Source organism: Sorex araneus, chromosome 11 (assembly GCF_027595985.1).
Source record: "Sorex araneus isolate mSorAra2 chromosome 11, mSorAra2.pri, whole genome shotgun sequence".
Taxonomy (NCBI): domain Eukaryota; kingdom Metazoa; phylum Chordata; class Mammalia; order Eulipotyphla; family Soricidae; genus Sorex; species Sorex araneus.
Window position 1 is genome coordinate 29,383,882 of NC_073312.1, and position 22,770 is coordinate 29,406,651.

A 22,770-nucleotide genomic window follows, 5' to 3' on the forward strand; every position below is an offset into this window, starting at 1 on the left:
CAGGAGAAGGGTGCAGGGTGGAATGGATACTTTTGCCACCAGTGCTTGGCTAAGTAAGACCCTGGTGTCTCGCTTTCCTCTGCAGCTGTCGGGCGGAGTGAGGGGGGGCTGGTTGTTCACTTTTCTGGGCTGTCACCACGTGACATACCTTATTCCCCTCCGGCCCTGACATTTTGTGTGATTCAAGCGACAATACATCTGTGTCCTGCGCTTCCTCCCCACCCGCGGTTATTTTCCTCTTTGATGTGTTTCATCTTCGCCAACCGTGAGGCCACTGAGGGAAGGGAGGTCACGGGCTTCAGCCGCTTTGTCCCGGTCAGCCTCCTTTCTTCACCATCCCCAGGGTCTCCCTGGCCAAGTCCCGACGTTTCCACTCCGCTGTCAGGCTCGCGGACGCGCCTGCATCAGAATCGCACCCCCTCGGCCCCCAGCTTTGCTGACTGGGAAGATTCCGATCAAGAAGGTCTGGGATGGATCTGAGCAACTGGCGTTTACGACAACGAACAGCCTGTGGGTGACGGTTAGGTTAGGGGGGTTGGGCAGCATAAAAAGGTGAGTAAACCCATGGGAAAGGAGCATGCGCTAACACTGTGCCCCCACCCACACAATACCCAGACTCCTCCCCAGAAGCAACTGCTATCACTGGGTTCGGGGGGAGTGAATCTCTGCATCATATACCCCGACCCCCCCCCCCCCACACACACACACAGGGAAGGGCCAGGGGATCCTTCAAGGCCCTAAAACCAGAAAACAGCTGCATCAGTGCCTCTGAGACGTGTCCCCAGTATCTCTCTGCCCTCTGCCCTCTGCCCAGCGCCCTCCAGCCTGGCTGGGCTCAGCCTCCTCTTCTGCTGCCCCCTGCCTGCCCGCCGGCCTCTCTGGGGTCCATCCAGAAAGCCTTTTCTCTTCGTTTTGCTGCCCCACCCACTCAGGTGTATCCTTCAAGGCTCAGCTCAAGAGCCGCTTCTTCCCCCGAGCCTTCTGCTCCTACCTGTGTCCGGTACATCCACTGCGGAGTGACGCCCCATCTTTTCCCCCAAGGATGGTGAGCTCAGTGGCGGCGTGAGGCTCAGTCTGGTGTACGTCGAGGGCAGACTCGGAACTGGCCCAGCACAGGAGCACTGTCTGGCGGTTGGAAATCCAAACCACGGCACTGCCCGGCCTCCCCCAGGCTCCAGAGTGGGGGGGTCTGTGGGGGGTTTCTCGAGGGGGCAGAGAGGATTCTGGGTAGGGACCAAAAGGAGAGGCCCGAGCAGGCAGGGCTGAGAGGACTCTGAGGGGCTCTCGCCCGCTGATGTGGGGAGACCCAGCCCCAAGCCTCCCTGAGGGAAGGGTGGTCCTGGGGGCGGCCAGTAGGCAGAGGCGGGCTTGGCAGGGCCGCGCTGGCAGAAGCAACGTGACAGGCCTGCCTCCAGGCCGCGGGAGCAGGTGTCTGGGCTGGAGGGTGGGGAGAGCTGACAGGGGGAGGGCATGGGGGAGCGAACTGGGCAAAGCTAAGGGGGGCTGGGGGCGGGGCGGGGGTGCGGCTGGCCTGGCAGTTGTGGAGCCAGTCAATGTGCCGGGCACACTAATGAGCCGCCTTCATTCACGGCGAGGTGCCTCCGCCTTGGGGAGCTGGCCAGATTCTGGGGTGGAGGAACCAGGGATGGGAGCCAATTTGGGGCACTGCCTGGATGCTGGGGCAGGCCCTCCCGGGGACTGGTGGGTGCTGTCTTTGTCCGGGATCTGAGGGGGCCTCTCCTTCCTCCTCCCCACCCCCATAGGAAAAGTCAGGCCTTTCCAAGAGGTGACAACTTGGCTCCAGGCCTGCTTGCAATTCGCCGTCCAGGCTCCTCTGGGAGCCTTAGGACAGCCAGTGGCTCTCAGGAGCCACAGGCTGGGCTGATGGCGCAGCCTCTGCCCACTGCCACCCGCACCCAGTTATCCCAGGGCACGTCATCTGACCCCGCCAGCCCCACCTGGGGTCGGACTTCCGAGGGCCCCTCTCAGGTCCTGATGGGCACTGCTGGGGGAGGCTCGAGTGCTGCTGCTGGCCGAGAAGGTGCCCATGTGGGGAAGGAAGGACACCTCGGCTGTGTCCAGGCTGGAGTGCCAGGGAAGAAGCTGCACGTGTAAGCGGAGCTCCAGCCAAGAGGGGAGAAACAAAGCAGCAGGCTGGGAGGCAGGGGGCCCCGGAGCAGGAGGAGGGAAGGAGGAGAGGAGGAGTTTGGGGTGGGGGGGAGAGAAGGGATAGGAGCTGGGTGGGGTTGTGGTTGTGGGAGGATCTCTAAGACAGCCCCCCTGGGGACCCTGAGAAAGCCCCTTTCTCCTGATCTTTGAACAGGTTCTCCTGGACCTATGGCTCTGGATGGAGGTTTCGGAAAGGAGTGTGGAGAAACTTTTAAAAAAACTCTCCATGGGGCTGGAGCAATAGTACAGCGGGTAGGGCGTTTGCCTTGCACGCAGCTGACCTGGGTTCGATTCCCAGCATCCCATATGGTCCTCTGAGCACCACCGGGGTGATTCCTGAGTGCAGAGCCAGGAGTAACCCCTCTGCATGGACAGGTGTGACCCATAAAGCAACAAAACAAAACAAAACAAAACAAAAAACAAACAACTCTCCAAAGTAGGGGACATCAGCCATGTGAGGTTGTGAAGTGTGACCTACTAGCTACAGTCCCACAGATGGTCACTGTCCCTTACTATGACAGCAAAGATACTGGAAAATATTTATGAAGACAGGAAAGAAAAATACAGGATTCCCCCACCCCCGGAGGATGATGTGGCTATAAATCTCACACAACCTGCCTATCAGTCTCTTCGAGCCTCCTCAGAAATTCCAGCCTAGGGCTGGAGTGATAGCACAGCGGGTAGGGCGTTTGCCTTGCACGCGGCCAACCCGGGTTCGATTCCCAGCATCTCATATAGTCCCCTGAGCATCACCAGAAGTAATTCCTGAGTGCAAAGTCAGAAATAACCCCTGTGCAACGCCAGGTATGACCCAAAAAGAAAGAAATTCCAGCTCGTGTGGCATCTGCCCTATGCATCTGTGTGAGCACACTCTCCCCTTGGCCTTCTCCGAGACATGCAGGGAGCAGCCCCAGGGCTAGGAGGTGCTGCCTGAGCTGTTGGACTCTTTGCTCTTGCCAAGCTGGGGTGGGGGGGCAGCCTGGAGCCGGGCTCCCGACTGGTGTGTGGGTCTGTGGAGAGCCAGGGAGTCAGCGCTCTTTAATCCAGGCGGAGTCACTTGTTTTTTCTGGGATGAAGGTTATTCTCTCCACATCTGGATTTCACACCCACATCCGCACTCTTAGAGCGAGGAGAATCCCTCTCCAAAGACACGGAGAGGCCTGGGGTCTGATGAGGTAAACTGCTCTGCCCCACCCGCGCCCCCTCCCGGTCCGGCCACCTCTGCAGGCCTTGAGGACCCGGACCCACTCTCCCGATTGGTGTTTTCAGCGTCAGGATGGAGGAAGGCTGACGGGAGCAGAGGGAGGTGGTTGCTCCCTCTCCTGTGCAGTTTCTAGCCTTCTGCGCCTCCCACGCAGAAAGGCCATCACCGTTTTTCTGTCAAAGCCCAGGGCAGGGTCACGGACACTCTGGACACAGCTTGTTTCAAGGTTGGGGGGGGGGTCGAGGGGGTTCTGGTGAAGGGGTGGAGGAGAATCTAACGGGTTTAGCCCTATTGTACTCACTTTCCCTCCCCCGGAGATCCCAGGCTAAGTCAGGTAGGCAGCCTGGAGATGCCACCTGTAACGAGGGTGCCCTTCCACCCCCCCACCCCCCCCAATCCACAGAGTTAGTGTACTAGGGACCTGGAGCCAGTTCTGGCTTTTCCGCCGGCCAGTCTGTGTCTCCCCCACAGAGTGATCCAATGGGCCAAATAAGATCCTCCTCCTCCCCCTTCTAGAGCAGCAGATGGGTCTACGGATGTGGGGTGCATGCAAGTGTGCGCATCCTCCGCGTGCGCGCGCGTGTGCAGAGCTGGCGGGGGCGGGCACGGTGGGGGACCCCCGGCAGGTCGCGTGGAAGCCCTGCTGTCCCGCAGGCACCACCCCCCCAACCCCGCCCCGGCCCGCGCGCGCCTTCACCTTTGAAACTGCGGCGGGCGGGCGGGTGCAGGGGAGGCGGCGCGCGGGGCGGGGGCGGCGGGGAGGAGTCTGGCCCCGGCTGTGCGCCTCTCTATTGATGGATGGATGAGTGCCGGGCGGGCGTGAGTGTGCGGCCGAGCCTGTGTGTGCGTGTGCGCGCGCGCGGGGCCGGCCCATTTTCCTGCTCAGTCGGGAGCTGCAGGGAGGGCGCGAGGGAGCCGCCGAGAGCCCCGCGCGCAGCCGAGCCCCGCGCGTCCGCCCTCCGCGCGCGCGCGCGCATACACACACACACACACGCACACACACACGCACACACACACACGCACACACACACACACGGGCGCCGTCGCGGGCCCGCAGCAGGTCCCCGTCCCCGCCCGCCCGGGGGCTCGGCCGCGGGCGCGCACCTGGAGCGGCCCCGCACGGGCATGGTAAGCGGCCGCCGCCGCCCGGCTGGCCTGCGGGACGCGGACAGGGCGCCATGGCGCTGACCACCCGGCGGGGACCCTCGGCCGGGCCGCTCGGCTCACCCCAGCTCTGGCTGCTGCTGTGGACCGCCGCGTGGCGCCTGGGGGCCACGGCGTGCCCCGCCCTCTGCACCTGCACCGGCACCACGGTGGACTGTCACGGCGCGGGGCTCCGCGCCATCCCCAAGAACATCCCCCGGAACACCGAGCGCCTGTGAGTACGCCCCGCGCGCCCGCAGAGGTAGCGCACGCACCACCCGGGAGTGGGCACAGGGGACCAGACCCCAGACCCTCGGGGACCGGGAGTTCGCAGTCGAGAGGTGGGCGGGTGGCCCTTCAGGGCCTTCCCCAGCCGAGGCTGCTTGCGTTCCCGACTGGAGGCCCTCCAGGCTGCCAGTTGGGGCCTCGCACCTGCCCCTGGCCCGCGCTGCAAACCTTCTCCCAGTGCACCGGCACTTTATTCCTCCGGGTGGACACCCAGACTCGCTGGGCACAGTGTCTCTGTTTGGCAGGGAGGTAGGGCCTGTGGGAGAACTCCGGGTGCATGTGTCCGTGGCTTGAACGCTATGATTTTGCAGCCTTTGAGGGGGCCAGGTGGGATGCAGGAAGTTTCTAGTCTTCTTCCATTCATTGTCTGGCCCAAACCCTGAAGAATTCTGTCCTTGCAGGAGTTAGACCTTGGTCCTCTACTGGTACCGCCTCCTCCGTGCAGCCCTTCCAAATCCTGGCAGACAATGGGGCAGGAAGGCTCTAGGTTTGGGACTTGGGGTTATCTTCCGCTTCTGGACATAGGCAGATGGGAGATGGGACTAGAGCCCAGAGCCAGTGACTGGCTGGATGGTCGGGGCTTCGGAGAGAAAGACAGGAGATCCAAGTCAATGACCTCCAGGGCAAGTCAGAAAAATATTGTTTCCCTTTTGCCTTTCTCTCTCACTTCTACAAGAAGCCGAGCCCTTCCTAGACCCACTGGGCCTTGTAGGGCCTGTGTGAGTGTGTGTAGCATGTGTGTGTCTATAGCATGTGTGTATAGCATGTGTGCATGAAGCATGTATGCACACGTGTTTGCAGACCCATGTGGTTTGTTTCCCAGATTCTGCTGAGGAGCGTGTGCTCTGGGGGGTGAGCCTAGGGCAGCCCCTGGACCCAGGGCCGTGTGAGGGCCCTTGACTGCATGCAGGGCCTTTGTGCTGCATGCAGAGGTGACTGCCTCGGGAGAGGATGGAGCTGGGGAAGCGTGGGCAGCCCCTCTGAAACCTGCCCGCTTCTTCCCACCCCTCTGGGCAGCTGCAGGGCCACTCTGCAAGCACTCGCCTGTTTCTCCAACTTTGGAGCCATTTTCATGCCTCCTGGCTGGTCTGAGGCAGCACTCTGACCCTGGGGAGAGCTGTCTACTGATCAAACTCTCCACCAAGGTCAGCAATTAGCGAGCATGCATTTGCCCCTGACTCTTCTTGGCAGAGTCTGAAAAATTCCCGTGGAGGATTCAGAGAATTTGCAATCTAGATGCAATCTAGCCGGGGATGTGTGGATGTGTGTGTGTGTGTGTGTGTGTGTGTGTGTGTGTGTTGCGGGACTGAAGAGAGATGGGGGTGTGGAGAGACCGTGCACCAACCCCGTTTCCTTAGGGCAGCCTGTGTTTTAGCCTGGGTGGACCTGGAGAGGGATAAAGGGGCAGAAATCTGTCCGGAGGGGCCCTGGGTGGCAGGGTCACCCTTTACACCTGCTCCCCCTGGACCAACTCCCTGTTTCTCTGCCATGTCCACTGGGGCACTTCTACCGCTGTTACCCTGGCAGCAGCCTAGGTCGGAGACGCATTAGCCCCTCTCCTTTGCTCTTGGATCTTGGCTCGTGTGCCATCTCTCGTTTCTCGAGTGTCTGTTGTGACTTTAATAAATCCTTTAGGTCGTATGCCCTTGGTGTGAGGGGATGAATCGGAGGCCCTTGGAATGAATTTTGCATTTTCAAGGAGCGAGCTGGGTGACTTTGTGTAAGTTACTTAACTTTTCAGGGCTGTTGATGTTTTCTATCAGGAAAATGGGACTGTTGATACATAAAGTCATGCAGGTTTTTGGAAGGGCTGAGAGGGGCACAGGAAGTATTTGGTTTGTCTTGATACTCAGTCGGAAAGTACTGCAGGTATCCCCTGCTTTTCAAAAGTCCGCCTTATGTTCTCCGTCTTTGTGTTCAGAAAGACTGATATTGGTCTGATTTTGCTAACTAAAAGTAATCTAGGGTGAGGAGGTAGCTCAAAGGGACCCATTAGGGTCCCCAGCACCTCCTGCCCCCTGAAACACAGCTGGCTGTAACCCTGGTGGTCCCCAGCACTGGGCATAGAGCCATCAGGTATGTATATTTCTAAGATGGTCCTTGGCCCCTGAACACCACAGGGGAAATGCTACCCCTCCCCCTCCCCCCAAAAAGAAACCTGAAAAGGATTTCCACTTTTTCCCTTCTGGAAGACCAGGATCCCAGGAGGGGATCAAACCCAGGTCTCATTCTTGCAAGACACATGCTTGATCGCTGACCACATCCCTGGCCCAGGATTTCCACCTTTTTAAAAATTTATTTATTTATTTTGGTTTTTAGTCCCAACCAGTGGTGCTCAGGGATTACTCCTAGCTCTGTGGTTAGGGATCTCTCCTGGCAGGACTTGGGAAACTATATGTGATGCTGAGGATTGAACTCTGGTTGGCTGTGTGCGATCAAGTGTCCTGCCGGTTCTACTATCTCTCTGGCCCTAGGAGTCCTGCTTTTATAATAAAATGTGAAAGAAAAAAACACCACAAATAGAATTGTTTGTTTTGCAACAGTTACTCAGCAGGAGTCTCACCTTAAATTAGGGGAGGGGCACCATCAAGCTCCTTTCCTAGATCACTTTATAAGGATTTATGTTGTTCTTACAACATACAGTGTGATTTTAGGTGTGATGTGTTGTTTGGTATGTTTTGGTAGGTTGTGTGTGTGTGTGTGTGTGTGTGTTGGGAATGATGAAAAAATAAACACCTCAAAACAACGTCCTTGTAAGTGAATGATGACTGCTTTGCTTCACCCCATTTTGACCTCTAAACGGTTTCCTCAGTGGACAGATTTGGGGAAGTGCAGATTCGATGGTCAGGAGAGCAGGTTCATCCTTCAGTTTGCAAGCGTTTATGCAGGCAGGAATGTGCCTGGCTATTGAGGCTCCCGTGGGGAGCCCATTTCTGCCATTTGGGGTGCAGGGTCCAGAGGACTGAACAGGCATTATGAAACCATAAGCTCATGCAAGAGGGCCAGGCTAAGAGGGACGGTGCACATTGGGGTTAAGGGACTTCTAGAGCCATTTTATCAGGGCACTTGGGTGCCCAGCGTGGGTGGGATTTTGAGAGAGAGAGAGAGAGAGAGAGAGAGAGAGAGAGAGAGAGAGAGAGAGAGGGCAGTAGCCCACGGCCGCTGGGCAGGAGTGCCTGGACTCTGCCTAGATCCTGGGCCTGTGTCCATGCTGTTGTCCAGTGTGTGTGGGGAGATTCCAGGCTGGGAGGGCTGGGAGGGCCGAGAAGGCCTTTCTCCATCTGGAATTTTCCTTTGGGGAAGCTCAGGGTCAGAACCCAGGAATGGACTGTGGTGCGGGGCGGGAGGGACCCGTGATCTTGGCTGACGGGAAAGCTTCTGGGGCTGGGGAAGGGCGCAGAGAGCAGAGGGAACCATCTGCCTTTTTAACAGGCAGGGTGCAAAAGAGCCATGGGAGGGGGAAAAGAACACCCTGGAAAGAGGCCTTGGGGAGAGCCCGGGGCAGCTCCGAGCAACTGTGGCAAACGCTCACACTCATCACTGTGGGAGCCGAGCAGCTCGGGCCCTGCCACCCCGCGTCCTCCGAGGCTGTGAAATTTTTATGGACCACAGCTGTGCATTTGCCTTTTGTCCTCTGGGCAGTTTCCGTGGTGGCCCGGGAGGCCAGCAACTCGGGGATTCTCGATTCCGTAACTCCAGGTTCCATAACCCTGTCCCCCAAAGGGGAAGGAGCTGTCGTAGGTTTGCTGGGGGTGGAGGGCTCCAGGCTACACAGACCCCAGAGCTGCTGAGGCTGTGCGAGGGCGGCTGGGGGCCGGCGATGATAAATAATTCACCGCAAGGCCACCGTTGAAAGACAGAGGGAGGCGTGGGGTGCGGAGGGAGGGAGGGAGGCCTGGCGGGACGCGGGCTCCCAGGGAGCCCCACGAGGGCCACTGATAATTGTTTCTCTTCTATTCAACGACTTGGACTTTCAGTTGGTTGCTTTTTTTTCTGTTTCTTGTTTCTTTTTTTAAAGATTAAATGATCTTTTGGACTGAAGTACGGGAGGAGGACGATTGCATGTCGTGTGTGTGTGGACACCTGCTTCTGACCTCCTCTACCCCCTTCTGCTGACTCTGCGTGTGGGTGCAGGCTGTGAAGATGGGGAGACTGAGGCTGGGGGCTCTGGCTCAGGCCTCAGGAAGGCCTTCATCCAGGACAGGGGGTGTAGTCCTCTGGCCCCCGCTGTGGGTCTCCTGGCCTCCCCAGGGTGTGTCCATCACTCGCTGCAGAGGCCTGGGCTGGGGCAGGGAGGGACCCACCTTCTTCTGGCCAAGAAAGACCTGATTCTGGAGCCCCATTCAACAGGGCTGGTCGGTCACCCCCAAGGAAGATTACCCAGGGCACCCACAGGCAGGTCTGGGAGCCTGTTGGGGTTCCGGATCATGCATAAATGGTGGGGTGGTGGCTGCAGTGGGTCTAACCCGGGCCTGGCTGGCCTGGGCTCTGCTGTGAGCCTGAGCCAGGTGCTGAGGTCTCCCGCTGTAGGCATCTGCCTAGAGGAAGGGGAGTCACCTCCTATAGGCACTCGAGTCTCCACTAGCAAGTGTGCGGGGCTCTCTGCTACAATCTGCACACTTCAGCTGTGCCAAGACTCAGTTTCCCCTCTGTGAAAAGGAATGGTGGTTTTGTGGGTTGCGGGTTAAATGAGCAGTTGCATACGGAGAGCTGGTGGTGGGCTTGGCACATGGCTGGTGTTTTGCCCCTCGGCCTCTGGGGATGGCGAGTCCTGCCACCTTGCCAGGCCTTTGCCAGGCTCCCCTCATGCTCTTATCTGTGAGCAGCACCATGGATTCAAACATCCGGTGATATGCTCATTCCCCTACTGGGAAGAGTGGGTTTGTTTTGTTTTTGGATCACACCCCATCGTGTTCAGGGCTTGCTTCTGGCTCTGCACTCAGAAATTCCTCCTGGCATTGCTCAGGGGACCATAGGGGGTGCCGGGGATGGAACCCGGGTCAGCCAAGTGCAAGGCAAATGCCCGCTGTGCTATCTCCCCGGCCCCACGGGACGCTCAGATGTGAGGTTCAGATGGGGGCAGGAGAGATCTGTGGGCCCGACCCAGGCATGTCTGCCTCTGTGCCCGGGGATTTGGAAGCAGAGAACCGGGCGGTGCCGGCAGGGCCTCAGAGTGGTGGGCGGTGGGAGCTGCGACGCTGCGGCCCACCATTCTGTATTTTTAGCCTCCCTCTGCCTCTCGGCAGCTTGGGGGACCTTGGACCAGTGCTGGGGTTGAAGTGAGCGGGTCCATTCTCTCCTTCAGCAGGTTCATTCTCTCCTTCACATCTTCCTGGAGCTCTGCGAACAGCATCACACAGATCCCGAAAGGGGCCGGCTCTCTGAGGTCTGCTCTGCAGGAGGGACCGAGCCGAATGACATCTTATGAGGAGGGACATGGGGGCTCTGGCGGGAAGTGGGGCTTCCCAGAGTCCCCCATTCCTTGCACAGAACAGGACCTGCCTTTGAGGGTAGCTGGGAGGATTCAGGACCTCCAGCCCTCCACACCAGCCCGGCACGCAGCAGGTGCTGGGAGAGGAGAGTCTTAGCATTGTTACGGTGACAGAATCAGAGTCACAGGGGCACGCAAGGAACTCGGGCTCTTTTCTTCCTCTCCTCTCCCTCTGCAGGGCGCCAGCACTGCTCTGCCTGCCCAGGGGAGGGCTGGGCCTGTCCCTCCCTTGGTGTCCCCTCTCTGATGCCAGGGGGCTGGCTGCGGTGGCCCAGGCTGCCCGCAGGGGCGGTGCAGCTCTTTGGGGGCGGGAGCCTCTGCATTAGTGGGAGCAGACGGGGCGCTTGGCGGAGTTACCGCCTCCAGTTCTGTGCCGGCATTAGCCGCTCGGCAGGGCTCTGGCTTAATGGGATTTTCTCCCCAAATGCTGTAATTATCGCCATCCAAATACTTATTACCCAGAGCAGATGACGGCCGGGCTTTGGGCCACAGCCAGGGAGCTGGGCTGTGCTGGTGGAGGGGGGGGGAGTAGAGAATTGTCTCTTCCTTTTGAGCCCGGGGGGGCCCCCTTTCCCTACTTTCTGGAACCCGGCCTGTGGCAGACAAACAGCTGGTGGGCACCTGCCATGTGTGCAGTAGCGGGCAAGGTTCAGGGTGAGGACTCGTGCCTCGGGCAGGTGGGGAGCTTGCGACCGGGGTGGGGGAGTAGGGTGGGAAATTGTCTGCAGAAGAAAGGATGTGTTGGGGACAGCCCCCGCCTGCAGCTTAGGCTGGCGTGAGCCATGACTAGCCCAGAGCGCTCTGGCAGCCACCGAGAATCGAATTCTTTCTCAGGCCAGTGATGGTGGGACCCCCCTAGAGCTGTGAGTTCAACACCAGACTCCATGTGGAGTGGCTGGAGTAAGGGCACCCCCTGGGGGGTCCCCCAAGGGGGGATGGGATCTGGTCCTGAAGATTGCACCGGAAGGAGGCATCTAGATGTGGAGGCGTAGCCAGGGACTTCCGGGGCCCTCAGAGGCGGGTGCCGTTTATTTGGAGAGGAGAGGGAGGCATGGCCCCAGCAGCAGTTACATCTTTGGGTTCTGAGCAAGCAGATTAGATGGGGGAGGGGTGCCGTGTCCTGGGGCTGAGACTTGAGGGGTCATCAGTGTACATCTTTTTTTTTTTGCTTTTTTTGGGTCACACCCGCGATGCACAGGGGTTACTCCTGGCTCTGCACTCAGGAATCACCCCTGGCAGTGCTCAGGGGACCATATGGGATGCTGAGATTCGAACCCAGGTCGGCTGTGTGCAAGGCAAACGCCCTACCCGCTGTGCTATTCCTCCAGCCCCAGTGTACATCTTTTAATAAAAACTTTTTTTTCTTTTTTGAGTCTTTTTTTTTCCTTTTTCTTTCTTTTTTTTTCTTTTTTCTTTTTTTGAGTCAGGGGGCAGGTGTTTGGGTCATACATGGCTGTGCTCAGGGTTTACTCATGCTTTGTGCTCAGGGATCACTCCTGGTGGTGCTCGGGGACCTTATGTGGTGCCTGGGATCAAACGGGGACCAGTTGCATGCAAGGCACGTGCCTTAGCCCGTGTGCTGACTCTCTGGCTCAAGAAGAATTTTTTCCCACACCCGGTGGTGCTTGGGGGCTTCCTGACTCTGTGCTTGGGGGATTCTCCCAGTAGTGCTCAAGGGATCCTGTGGCACTGGGGATCAAACCAGGACTGGCCGCATGCTTTCCCTGTATGATCTCACCTTGTTTTCTTCTTTTTGTTTATGGATCACACCCAGTGCTGCTTGAAGTGCTGGGTGGGGGGGGGGGGGTAGGGGCTACTTCCTGTTTCATTTAGTGTTCAGGACTTCCTCCCAATGGTGCTTGGGGAACCATGAGAAGTCAGGAATGGAACCCAAGGCTCCCACGTGCAAAACATGTAAAAATGAAGCCCTTTGAGTCTTCTCCCCAGCCACTAAAGTTTTTTTTTTTATCTGCTTTACTATTAAATTGTTTACTTGTTGTGGTGCCTGGGGTCAAACCCGAAGTCTCATACATTGCAGTATGGGTTCAGCCACTGAGTTAATCCCAGTTTTGTCTATTTCTCATTTGAACCAATTCCTTGACCTGTGTTTCATTTGATCTCGGTGATTTTGAAGGATACAGGCCAATGATTCTGTTTAATGTCTCTATTTGGCTTCATCTGATCTTTTCTCAGGAGTCTGCTCCGGGTAAGCTCTTTTCGGAGCAGGAAGGTTAAATTAGTGATGTGCTTTTTGGCAGATGAGCGATGCCATTTCTCGCAATGTTGGTGAGCTTTAGCTCTGATCACTGGAGAGCAGTTGCCTGCCAGTGTTCTCTGCTGGACAGTTACATTTCCCCCGTTGTTGCTGTTGAGTAAATACTTTGAGGTAATGTAAGCATTCTGTTTCTCCTCGAACTTTCTTCCACTGGTTTTGGCGCTCCTTGGTGAGAACTGTCTAGCTCCATCGTTTCTGCTCTGTGTTAGAGTTGGCATTCGACTCTTAGAATTTTCCCCCATCTGCGCTTCTGTTCAGAATGGTAGGGACTCGGGATTATCCTTTCATACTTTGGGCGATCATTTGTCACCACATTATTTCTGTGCTCAGCGTGATGTGCATGAGGTCAGGGTGGTTCAAGGTGCTCCCGGCTCCTTTTGACAAAACCCTTTCAGCACTTGCCCCAGGGGAGTTGAGAGGAATACGTGTGTGAAATGGAGTTTGAAGACATTCTATTGCCTGACTCGGGAGAGGGTGGGGGATAGACGGAGAGAGACCGATGGGCCGTGGTAGGGGCATCTGTTGGCTATGGTGACCAGAGCCTTTGACTTTCCTATGACAACTATATTTTTATGCTTTTTTAAGAAATTCAAAAGTGGCTAGAGTGATAGTGCAGGGGTTGCTTCTGGTTCTGTACTCAGGAATCACTCCTGAAGGTGCTCAGGGGATGCTGGGGATTGAACCTGTGTGCCAAGCAACTGCCCTACCCACTGTATTATCTCTCCAATCCCTCTGAGAGGCATTCTTTAGCCTCGGACAGTATCTTTGATCTTTCTTTGCTTTCTGTGACCTTGACACTTCGAAAAGTTGGGACTAGGAAGCTATTTTCAAGAATGTGTTCCAGTTTGGGCTTGTCTGTTGTTTTTTTCTTATGTGGAAAAGGCTTTGCATTTGGAGCAGGGACATCACAGAGGGAGGATCCTTCTGAGACTTATCCTGGTTGACGTGGCACGGTCTCTTTGCTGGTGACGGTGACCCCAGTCTCTCCTGGGGAAGAGGGGCGCTGCCAGAGGCCCCCTCAGTCACATCATCATTGTTCCATTTGCAGTTAACAAACATTGGGGTGGGAGGGGGGAGATACTTTGAGGCAACATCCTTTCCTTTGTGTCCTCACATTCTCACCTGCTAATTTTAACAACTCATTAATGGATCTTGCCTGCAACCATCATTATCCAATTTTGATTTTCTCTTTCCCTCATACTTCCTACATTTATTAATTGGAATTCTTCTGTAGGGGAGAGGATTTTATTGCTTTTTAAGAGGATGGTTTTTCTTGATGGGTACCTTGGGTTTTGAGTTTCTGAGGACACGGACTGTGTCTCGTGGAACCCCATGACTTGGTACAAAGGAAAGGTTTGAGAATGTGCATGTTATGAGATATTTAAAAACATGCACATAAGTTTTTTCTGGAGGGTCACACCCGGCAATGCACAGGGGTTACTCCTGGCTTATGCACTCTGGAATTACTCCTGGCAGTGCTCAGGGGACCATATGGGATGCTGGGAATCAAACCCGGGTCGGCTACGTGCAAGGCAAATGCCCTACCCGCTGTGCTATTGCTCCAGCCCCATGCACATAACTTTTGTCAAGTCATTTCATGACAGTGCTCTGTGCTTTCAGAAAATATGGTCATTGAGGTGGGCTGAATAAGGGTATCCAAAGATGTTGACATCCTAGATTCCCGAAGCCTGTGAATTGATGAACTTCCAGGGTGAAAGTGACTTTGCAGATGTATTGAGTTAAGGATCTGGAGAGGGGCGATGAGGTGATCAGTCATCAGGGGTCCCTGTAAATGGGAGGGTCAGAGTCAGGAGAGGAGACAGGACAAGGGAAGGCAGAGCTAGAAGCGATGGGAGGAAGGGACTGGATCAGAGAAGGCAGGCAGCCCCTGGGGAAGCCAGGGGTGGGATTCTCTCCTGGAGCCTCCAAACAGGAGTCAGCACCACGCCCTCAGCCCAGTGAGGCTGATTTTGGGTTTCTGATCTCCAGAGCCGTAAGATCATAAATGTGTATTTTTTTTCTTTTTTGGGTTACTCTTGGCTCTGCACTCAGGAATTACTCCTGGCAGTGCTTGGGGGACCATATGGGATGCGGGGAATCGAACCCGGGTCAGCCGCATGCAAGGCAAACACCCTACCCGCTGTGCTATCGCTCTAGCCCATGTGTGTTGTTTTGAGCCCTAAGAACGTGGCAGTTTGTGACAGCAGCAGCCAGGATCTATACTTCAGGAGGCCACGGCAGAGCAGAGCAGAAGTGGCCTGAAGAGAGGCAGAGGGTACCAGGCGGGAGTGGGGGTCGGGGGCCCCAAAGGGCACGAGCTGGGAGCAGGAGCTTGTGAATGGACTCAAGCCGGGGCTGTTCACTGCTCCAGGAGGGAGAAGCATCCAGCTGGCTTTGACCCGGCTGAATTTGACCTTGCAAGGTGTGGTTACTCCGTAAATGGTTTAGAAGGGCAGGAGGACCACCCGGGATGGGTCGCAGGGCACTGGCACAGAAGCCCCGGTGGGAAGCAGACGCTCGTGAGAAGAGGGTGCGGCGTGCAGATGCCCAGGTCGCTCTTGAGCAGTGCCGCTTCAGCCCAGCTTTGGCAGAAGCTCCCCAGGTAGTGTGGACGCAGGAGGTCCCCTGACCCCCTTCGAGCGAGAAACATCCCAAGGGTTGCTGGTGAAGGAAGCGCGTCCAAGACTCAGGCTCAGGGCAGGTGGGCAGGCCCGGAGGAGCCGCTGGGGCGCAAAGCCAACGCCCGTGGAGTTGGGAGAAGGGAAGGAGGGTAACTCTGGAGGGCCGCCAGCCTGGCTGCGGACGGACAAGGCCCCAGGAGAGTGCCTGGCACTGAGCTGGGGGCTCACCGCAGACCGGGCAGACCGGTTTCCTGCGAGAAGGGAAGGCGGGAGGCAGATGGTCCAGACGGAGTAGGTGGTGGGGATGGTTTGGGAGGAGAGAACCAGGCTGCGCGTGCTGAGGGGAGCGGTTGGCAGGGCAGGGGGCGGAGGTGGAGGGGTCCCCCAGTGGGGAAGGGGAGCCAGTCCCAGAAAATTGAGGGAGGGACTCAAGGGAGATGGGAAGTGAGGTGGGGAGCTGCAGCGGAAGTGCGATGTCGGGGAGTCACTGTTCAGAGCCCCTGCTTTGCACCAGGCGTGGAGGGGCAATGCTCACTCACGTCCTTGGACTCATTACTGCCCTGGGAGGAGAAGTTCTGTGACCATCGATGAGGGGGGAGGGGCGACTCTGAGAAGTGGAGCCGTGTGTGTGTGTGTGTGTGTGTGTGTGTGTGTGTGTGTGTGTGTGTGTGTGTGTGTGTGTGTGTGTGGTGTACAGTCCCTGCCTCTTGGGGTCTTGAAAATGCTTTTATGTTGGCTTTGAAATCCGACTCGGGCCTCTTCCATTCATTCACTGGACATTCGCTCAGTGCTTACAAACCCAGGTCAGGGCTGGGCACCGGGGCCAGGACGGTAAACGGGCCACAGTCGTCCTCTGCCTACACATCCTGGGAGGTTGCTGGCTGGCGTAGAGAGGGGGTGAAGCCTCTATGGGGGTGATGAGCACAGGTTGGGGTGAAGGGAGGTGGGCAGCCTCTCGGGGTCGCAGGTGAGAGGTGATGGGAGCATGCTGAGGGCAAGGGCCTGCAGACCAGGTGGCTGCAGGGTTACTGGGGGGCAGGCCCCGGACTACTCTGGAAGAACATTACAAAGAGCAAAAGTGGGTTGCTGAGGTGAAGGGACTGGGGTGCAGTTTGAGCCTCGCAACGGAATACACGTGGAGTGCCGAGCTGGCTCCTCACAGCCCCCAGAATCTAGGGCTACGGTTTAGGGCCAGGGAGATGGCTCACAGGGCTAGAGCTTTGCATGCAGGAGCCCCAGGCTCTCCCGAGCAACCAAGCCCCGCAGCACTCCTGAGCCGCGCCGGGTGTGCCCCGGACCAGTTAAGCTCTGGTGAAGACGTGAGGTGGGGAACATCGTGCTCTGTTTCTGGACCTGTACCGGTGCCTCTGTGGAAAACTCGCAGTTTGCATGTGGAGTTGCTTTGGAAGTCAGCAACCTCACTGCTGCCTACACAGAGGAGCTGAGAGTTGTGTCTTATTTGCACACTAATTGCACACTTATTGGCACACACAAATAAAGATACTTATTTGCACACTCTTGTTCAAAGCCCTGTCCACAAGCATTGAAGGGTGGACATAGCCATGTCTGCCGATGGATGAAAGGACAGTGTATGTGCATGTGTGTGCGTGCATGTGTGTGTGTGTCTGTGTGTGTGTGTTATTCAGCCTTAACAAGGAAGGGAGCCCTAGTCCATACATGGCAGGGATGTGTCTGAGGACAATGAGACGAGCACAGTGAGATGAGGCAGCCTCAGAGACCCCTCAGTCTCTGTGACCCCACTGAGCAGAGGCAGGGCAGGGGCGAGGATGGTTCTGTGGGTATTTTCAGTTTTTCGGGATGGGAGGACCCTGGAGATGTGCTCAACACAGCACCTGACACCATGCAGCACTGCTCAGTGGGACAGAGGGAGGTTTTAGGCTCTGTGGATTTTGCCTCAGTTGAGCTGGACCCGGTGTCAGCAAGCAAGAGTTTGCTCAAGTCTTCCTTCCTGGCATGGCTGATCTTGAGCAAGTTACTTAAATTGTTGATACCTCAGTTTCCTCATCTGCAAATCAAGACTGATAGAGAGGCTTTGAGACAGATGCTGTTATGGGATTTTTTTTTTTTGGTGGAGGCGAGGACACACTTGACAGTGCTCAGGGCTTATTCCTAGCTCTGTGCTTAGGAGTCATTCCTGGTGGTAGAGGGGCACCATATGTCATACTAGGATTGAACCAGGGTCGGTCACAAGCTCATTAACCTCTGGACTCTTCCCCTCTCTCTCTCTTTCTCACCCCTAAAAATTAAGTTGGATTTTTTTTTTCTGGGCTGGAGTGATAGCACAGTGGGAAAGGCGTTTTGCCTTGCACACGGCCGACCCGGGTTTGATTCCTCTGTCTCTCTCAGAGATCCTGGCAAGCTACTGAGAGTATCCCACCTGCATGGCAGAGCCTGGCAAGCTACCCGTGGCGTATTGGATATGCCAAACACAGTAACAATAAGTCTCACAATGGAGACATTACTCGAGCAAATTGATGAGCAACGGGATGATGGTGACAGTGATTTTCTTTTTCTGGGTTGGAGGTTTTGGCCACATTCAGTAGTGCTCGGGGGTTACTTCTGGTTCTGTGCTCAGGGGTTACTCCTGGCATTGCTTGGGTGTTGGGGGGGACCATCCATAATACTGGGAATCAAATCAAATCAAATCAAATCAAAGTCAGCCTCATGCGAGACAAGAGCCTGTCCTATCCCTCCCATTATGGGGCTTAAATGAGCTAGCTTGGCTGGAATCAGGTTCCTCAGGCTATCTGAAAGGAGAGTGCTCCCGTGAGATCTTTTGTAAGCTGAACGAGTGTAAAGACACTGTTACTCACAGGGGAAGAAACTCTGAGCACTTCCACCTGCCCTGAAGAGCTTATAAGATCATGCCCAAGGCACGTGGAAGCTCCAGCAGCACTCACGGCTGGTCAGAGCGGGAGTGCTAAGGAACTGCACATTCCGTGTGAGGACACAGTGCCCGGGGAGGGACTCAGAGGCCCATTCTCACTGCCCAGGGACTGGCTACAAAGCAAACATTGTTTCTGCCTTCCTCATAAGAGTGGGAATTCTCTCCAGACTTCAGACGGTGCATGAAAACAAACAAATACAAGTGTAGGTTTCCCCCAAAAGCTCAGTAGTCTAGGCCGGGTTAGTGTTCAGTGGTAGAATGTCTTCCCACATGTCCAAGGTCCTGAGGTCAATCCCCTAACACTGCAGAGAGAACAGAAAAGCCAAGTGGTCTACCACAAATCTCCTAAAATTAGGCATACACAGGGCTGGAGTGATAGCACAGCGGGTAGGGCGTTTGCCTTGCACGCGGTCGACCCGGGTTCGAATCCCAGCATCCCATATGGTCCCCTGAGCACCGCCAGGAGTAATTCCTGAGTGCAGAGCCAGGAGTAACCCCTGTGCATTGCCAGGTATGACCCAAAAAAAGCAAAAAAAAATTAGGCATACACATGTAGACATTGGTGATCTGCAGCCAAGGAGGTAGGAGGGTCCCCAGGAAGCTCAAGGGGTAGCGTGGGAATGGTGTGGGGTCCTGACTCCTGTTTGCTGGGGCTTCTTTCCCAGTCATGGGGAGGGGGGTAGTCCCGGGGCCGGTTGTCCCTGAAGGCCCCGAGGGGGGCTTCATGACCCACCCCCAAGGCTGAGGCTTGAGGTGAGCTCTCAGGTGCTGCCTGCAGTAGCCAGGTTGGGGCCAGGGCTACTCATTCTGCTTCTGATTTTACGAGTGCATGCAGCGGTGGGAGCAGCCCAGTTGGCCGGGCCAGGCTGCCTGGCCTCTTCCAGAGGGTCTCATCACCAACGCAGCTCGAGGAGGAGCTAAGTGGGCACCCTCGGAAAGCTGGTTTAGAGGAGGGGATGTTTCACTGGAGAGGGGAAGTAGGTGCGGAGAAAGACAGCCGTCTCTGTCCATGCTGAGGAGAGGGAGACTCTAGCTGGTTCTGGCTGCTTTAGACAGTTTAGGGGTATCCTGGACTGAGGGGCAGGATGGGCAAAAGGCCTGAGGCACAAACACTGGTGTGTTGAAGGACACAGCTCTGGGGTGGGGCCCGGGGGGAGGCAGGCGGCTGAAACCTTACTGAGAAAAACTCAGTCTTTCAGCCTGTGGGAAGTTTTGGGGCAAAAATTGGGGGCTTCTGTGGGAGGAGCTTTTCTTGCTTAAGTCCATTGACTGATTAATTAGTGCACTTTTATTTCTGGAGTGAGGTTACAGCGTGGAAAACCCACTCCACCCAATGGTATATGGGGGACTGGAGAGAGAGAACAGGGCTGGCGCATAGGCTTTGCATGTGGGAGCCCTGGGTTCGATCCCCGCCATTGCCTGGTCACCTGAATGCCATTGGTAGCCACCCCAAGCAGGGAATCAGGAGCAGGATCCTCGTCCCCAGAACCACTGGGTGTGACCCCCCTCCCGCCCCATACCAAAACCAAACCAACAACACCCAGATAGCAATGACTTAACAATGCTATTGGGAGTATGTTGGTTTTCCCGCAGATTTGATTAGACTTGAAGAAAGACTGAAATATCTGTGGGTGTGCTGTGTGCTGGCACAATGAGGAAAGACAAACAGAGACATGTCCCTAAGGGGGCTTACGGTCACGTGGGGGCTGGGCCTCAGCCAGGGAACCCCTGCCTCAGGCTCCTGCTTTATGCTGCAGATGAGTGGGGTGCTGGAGTGTGTGTGTGTGTGGGGGGGGGGGGTGTAGACAGCCGAGCCTCTTGGAGGGAGAAGCTGGAGTTGGTGGGCAGATAGGAAAGAGGGGCCCCTAGCAGAGGGGTGGGTGGGGAAGGGCGATGCCCCAGAAGAGTGAGCTAGCCTGCGCGGTCTCTGGGAGATTTTGACTGGATTCCAAGCGTGTTTGGGGATGCTCTAGAGGGATTCACTGAAGGACTTCCGGGCACGACATGCTCAGATTTGCATCTCGAGATTGCTCTGGCTGTGTCTTGGGGATCTGGAGGGGAGCCAGTGCCCATGTGGGGGAGTCTGGGGAGGTGGGCCTGGGTGGTGATAAGGAAGACGTGGCCGTGTGACTGGGGTCTGTGGCCCCCTCCGCCTCTGGGGGTGGGGGACCCTTCACTCCACTCTCCCCAGGACAGCAGGCACAGCTGGGAGCCGGCCGGGCCAGATGTTACCAGGCCGAGCGGAGCGAGCAGCTCAGCCCCCCAGCCCGGCAGGAAGGAATGTGGGAGGGCCCCCCTCATCCCTTCAGGCTCGGGCCCCTGTGGAATGCTCGGGGGCCCCCTGGAAGCAGCATCCGGCCCGGCTGGAGCTCCCAGACAAGGGTGCCCGGAGCCCAGGCGTGCTGCGTGCTTGTTCCTGGGGCTGGCGGAAATCCTGGGGTTCCTCTCTGCGGATCACAGGCCCCCAGGACCCCCGATGCCGGAGAGCAGGGTCTGGTTTCCTGGCGGGAAGTGGGGACTCCTGGTGTGTCTTGTTGCTTCCTTGTGCTAACGTGGCTTCAGAGGATTTCTCCAAAGTCCCTCCCGGCCGAGGCCTCCCCTGCGCAGGGACCACACAGGAGGCGGCCGGTGTTGGGGGCTGTCCCGGAACGTCTGGCCCCTGCTGGCGGCTGTACTGCTCTTTGCCTCCGGGCCATCCGGGGTGCGGCCTCTTCCCCCACCAGCACAGGTCTGAGCTCAGCCGGGGCACCGGACAGAGCCAGGGTCCCTGGGGAAAAACAACAACAAACTAATCACAGCAGGTAATTAATGCCGGTCTAGGGAGTACTTATGTCAGCCTCCCACGGATCTCAGGACCTCAGACGTCTGACATCATCTGTCTTCTCCACCCCCTGGAAGAGGTGGGGGCTGCATGAGGAAAAGGAGGCACAGAGAAATCAAGGTACCTGCTCGAGGTCACATAGCCAGTGCAAGTGGGATAGGAAGGAGTCTGTTCCCAGACCGTCTTTGCCACTCAGGGCACTCAGTGTCATCCGAGGTCCCTGGATCCCTTTGAGGTCTCACCCCCAAGGGGGAGGTGACAGTTGAGACAAACGTACTCCTGTAACATCGAGGACCCCCACCTGGAATCCTACTGGCCTGGGATTGATCCTGACTGACACTCCCCTCACCCCAACACACTTATTTGCTATGTGGCTTTAGGCCAATTGCTTCACCACCTGGGCCTCACTCTTCTGACGGAGGGAGCGCGCCCGCCCCGTGCTGCCCAGCAAGGAGAAATGGGGTTGGTGGCAGCAAGAGTCTGAGGAAGTGAGGAAAAGCAGCAGAGCGCTGACACCCCCCCACCCATCCCAGCTTCTTCCTGAGAAACAGGAGGGGGGGGCATTGGGCTGACTCAGGGCTCCCACCTTGCTTGGCGGCCGGAGCGGCTGTGAAGGTCCAAGTTTACAGCTGCCCCTTGGGGGAGACTCGCTGGAAAGAGGGTCTCGCTATGGCAACCCTCATGGTCCACCTGCCGGAGGAGGGAACCCAGCTCAGGGCTTCATTCCAGCAGCCTCTGCTGGGGACTCCACAAGGGTTCCGGGGAAGAGGCTGGCTGGGTCAGAAACACCACGGTGGGGTGTGGGGCGGTGGCTCCCCAGAGGAGGCCTTTGAGGTCGCCTTTGAGGCTCCCTCAAGCAACTCAACTTGGAGGCCTTGAGACAGCTGCCCCCTCACCTCCTTTTCCAGGGCAGAAGACACTTAGTTGGGGGCTGGGTGGGTTCGGGCCTCTGTGGCCATTCTTACCTAGACCCGCCTTTCCAGAGCAGGGGTGGGGGACAGGAACGGGGGTGGGGAGAGAGGGAGAGACAGAGAGGGAGAGATAGATAGATAGATAGTAGATAGATAGATAGTTAGAGAGATGTATGTCTGTTTTCTGCTGTCTATCTGACTTTTGTTCTCTCTGCCTGTCTTTTTGGAGTGGGGGTACAGTGGGGTGCAGGAGGTGAGGAGGAGGGGTGGTGGTGGAATGAACTGGCCGGGTAGGCTAAGGGATGTGCCCTGCACTCCGGGCAGTGGGCCTGGAGCACACACAGGGAGAGAGGCCGGTAAGGAGAGCAGCTTTCAGAATCCTCTGAGACCCCCGCTCTGGCCCTGGCCCGCCCACGGGAGTTGCATTGGAAGCCAGCCTGCACATTTGTCTTTGCCTCCGTTTTTCCATCTGCAAAATGAATAATTACTGTAGTCAAGTGCCTTCTACACTGTTGCCATGAGAAGGAATGAGTGATTGTAGAATTCACCCCATTTTTAATGTTTTTTTTTTTTCAATTTGGTTTCTGTGAAGCCTCCTAAATGCCCTTCAGGCTTTGAGTAATATTGTGTGTTGTTGTATAATATTGTGTGTTGTTGAACAGCATCAACAGAGCTTGAACGTTCGGGTAATAAGGATTTCAGGGGTGCTCCAGTAACCTGATGTATTTCCAGTGGGAGGGATATTTTGTGGGCAATCACAGTGCATGGTGGTGGGTCACTGGCGTGTGATTGTAGGTGTGATATGAAGTTGCGTTATGAAGGACTGTGTTCCATGCATATCACATGTCCTCAGATCTTCAGGACCTTGTGGAAACACTTGACAAAGAGAATGTCTTCAAAAAGTGTTTGTTGAGTTAGCACAACACTGTAAGAAGTTGT

The 22,770-nt window shown here is 56.6% G+C and overlaps 1 protein-coding gene across 1 annotated transcript in view; it reads left to right on the plus strand.

Moving 5' to 3' along the window:
* Window positions 1–4,120: 4,120 nt before the first annotated feature.
* SLIT1 (slit guidance ligand 1) overlaps window positions 4,121–22,770 on the plus strand; it is a 149,721-nt gene continuing 131,071 nt past the window's right edge. Inside the window, exon 1 of the mRNA XM_055118780.1 lies at window positions 4,121–4,751. Coding sequence (XP_054974755.1) covers window positions 4,552–4,751 — 200 coding nt within the window. The 5' untranslated portion in view covers window positions 4,121–4,551. The remainder of the gene's footprint in view (window positions 4,752–22,770) is intronic.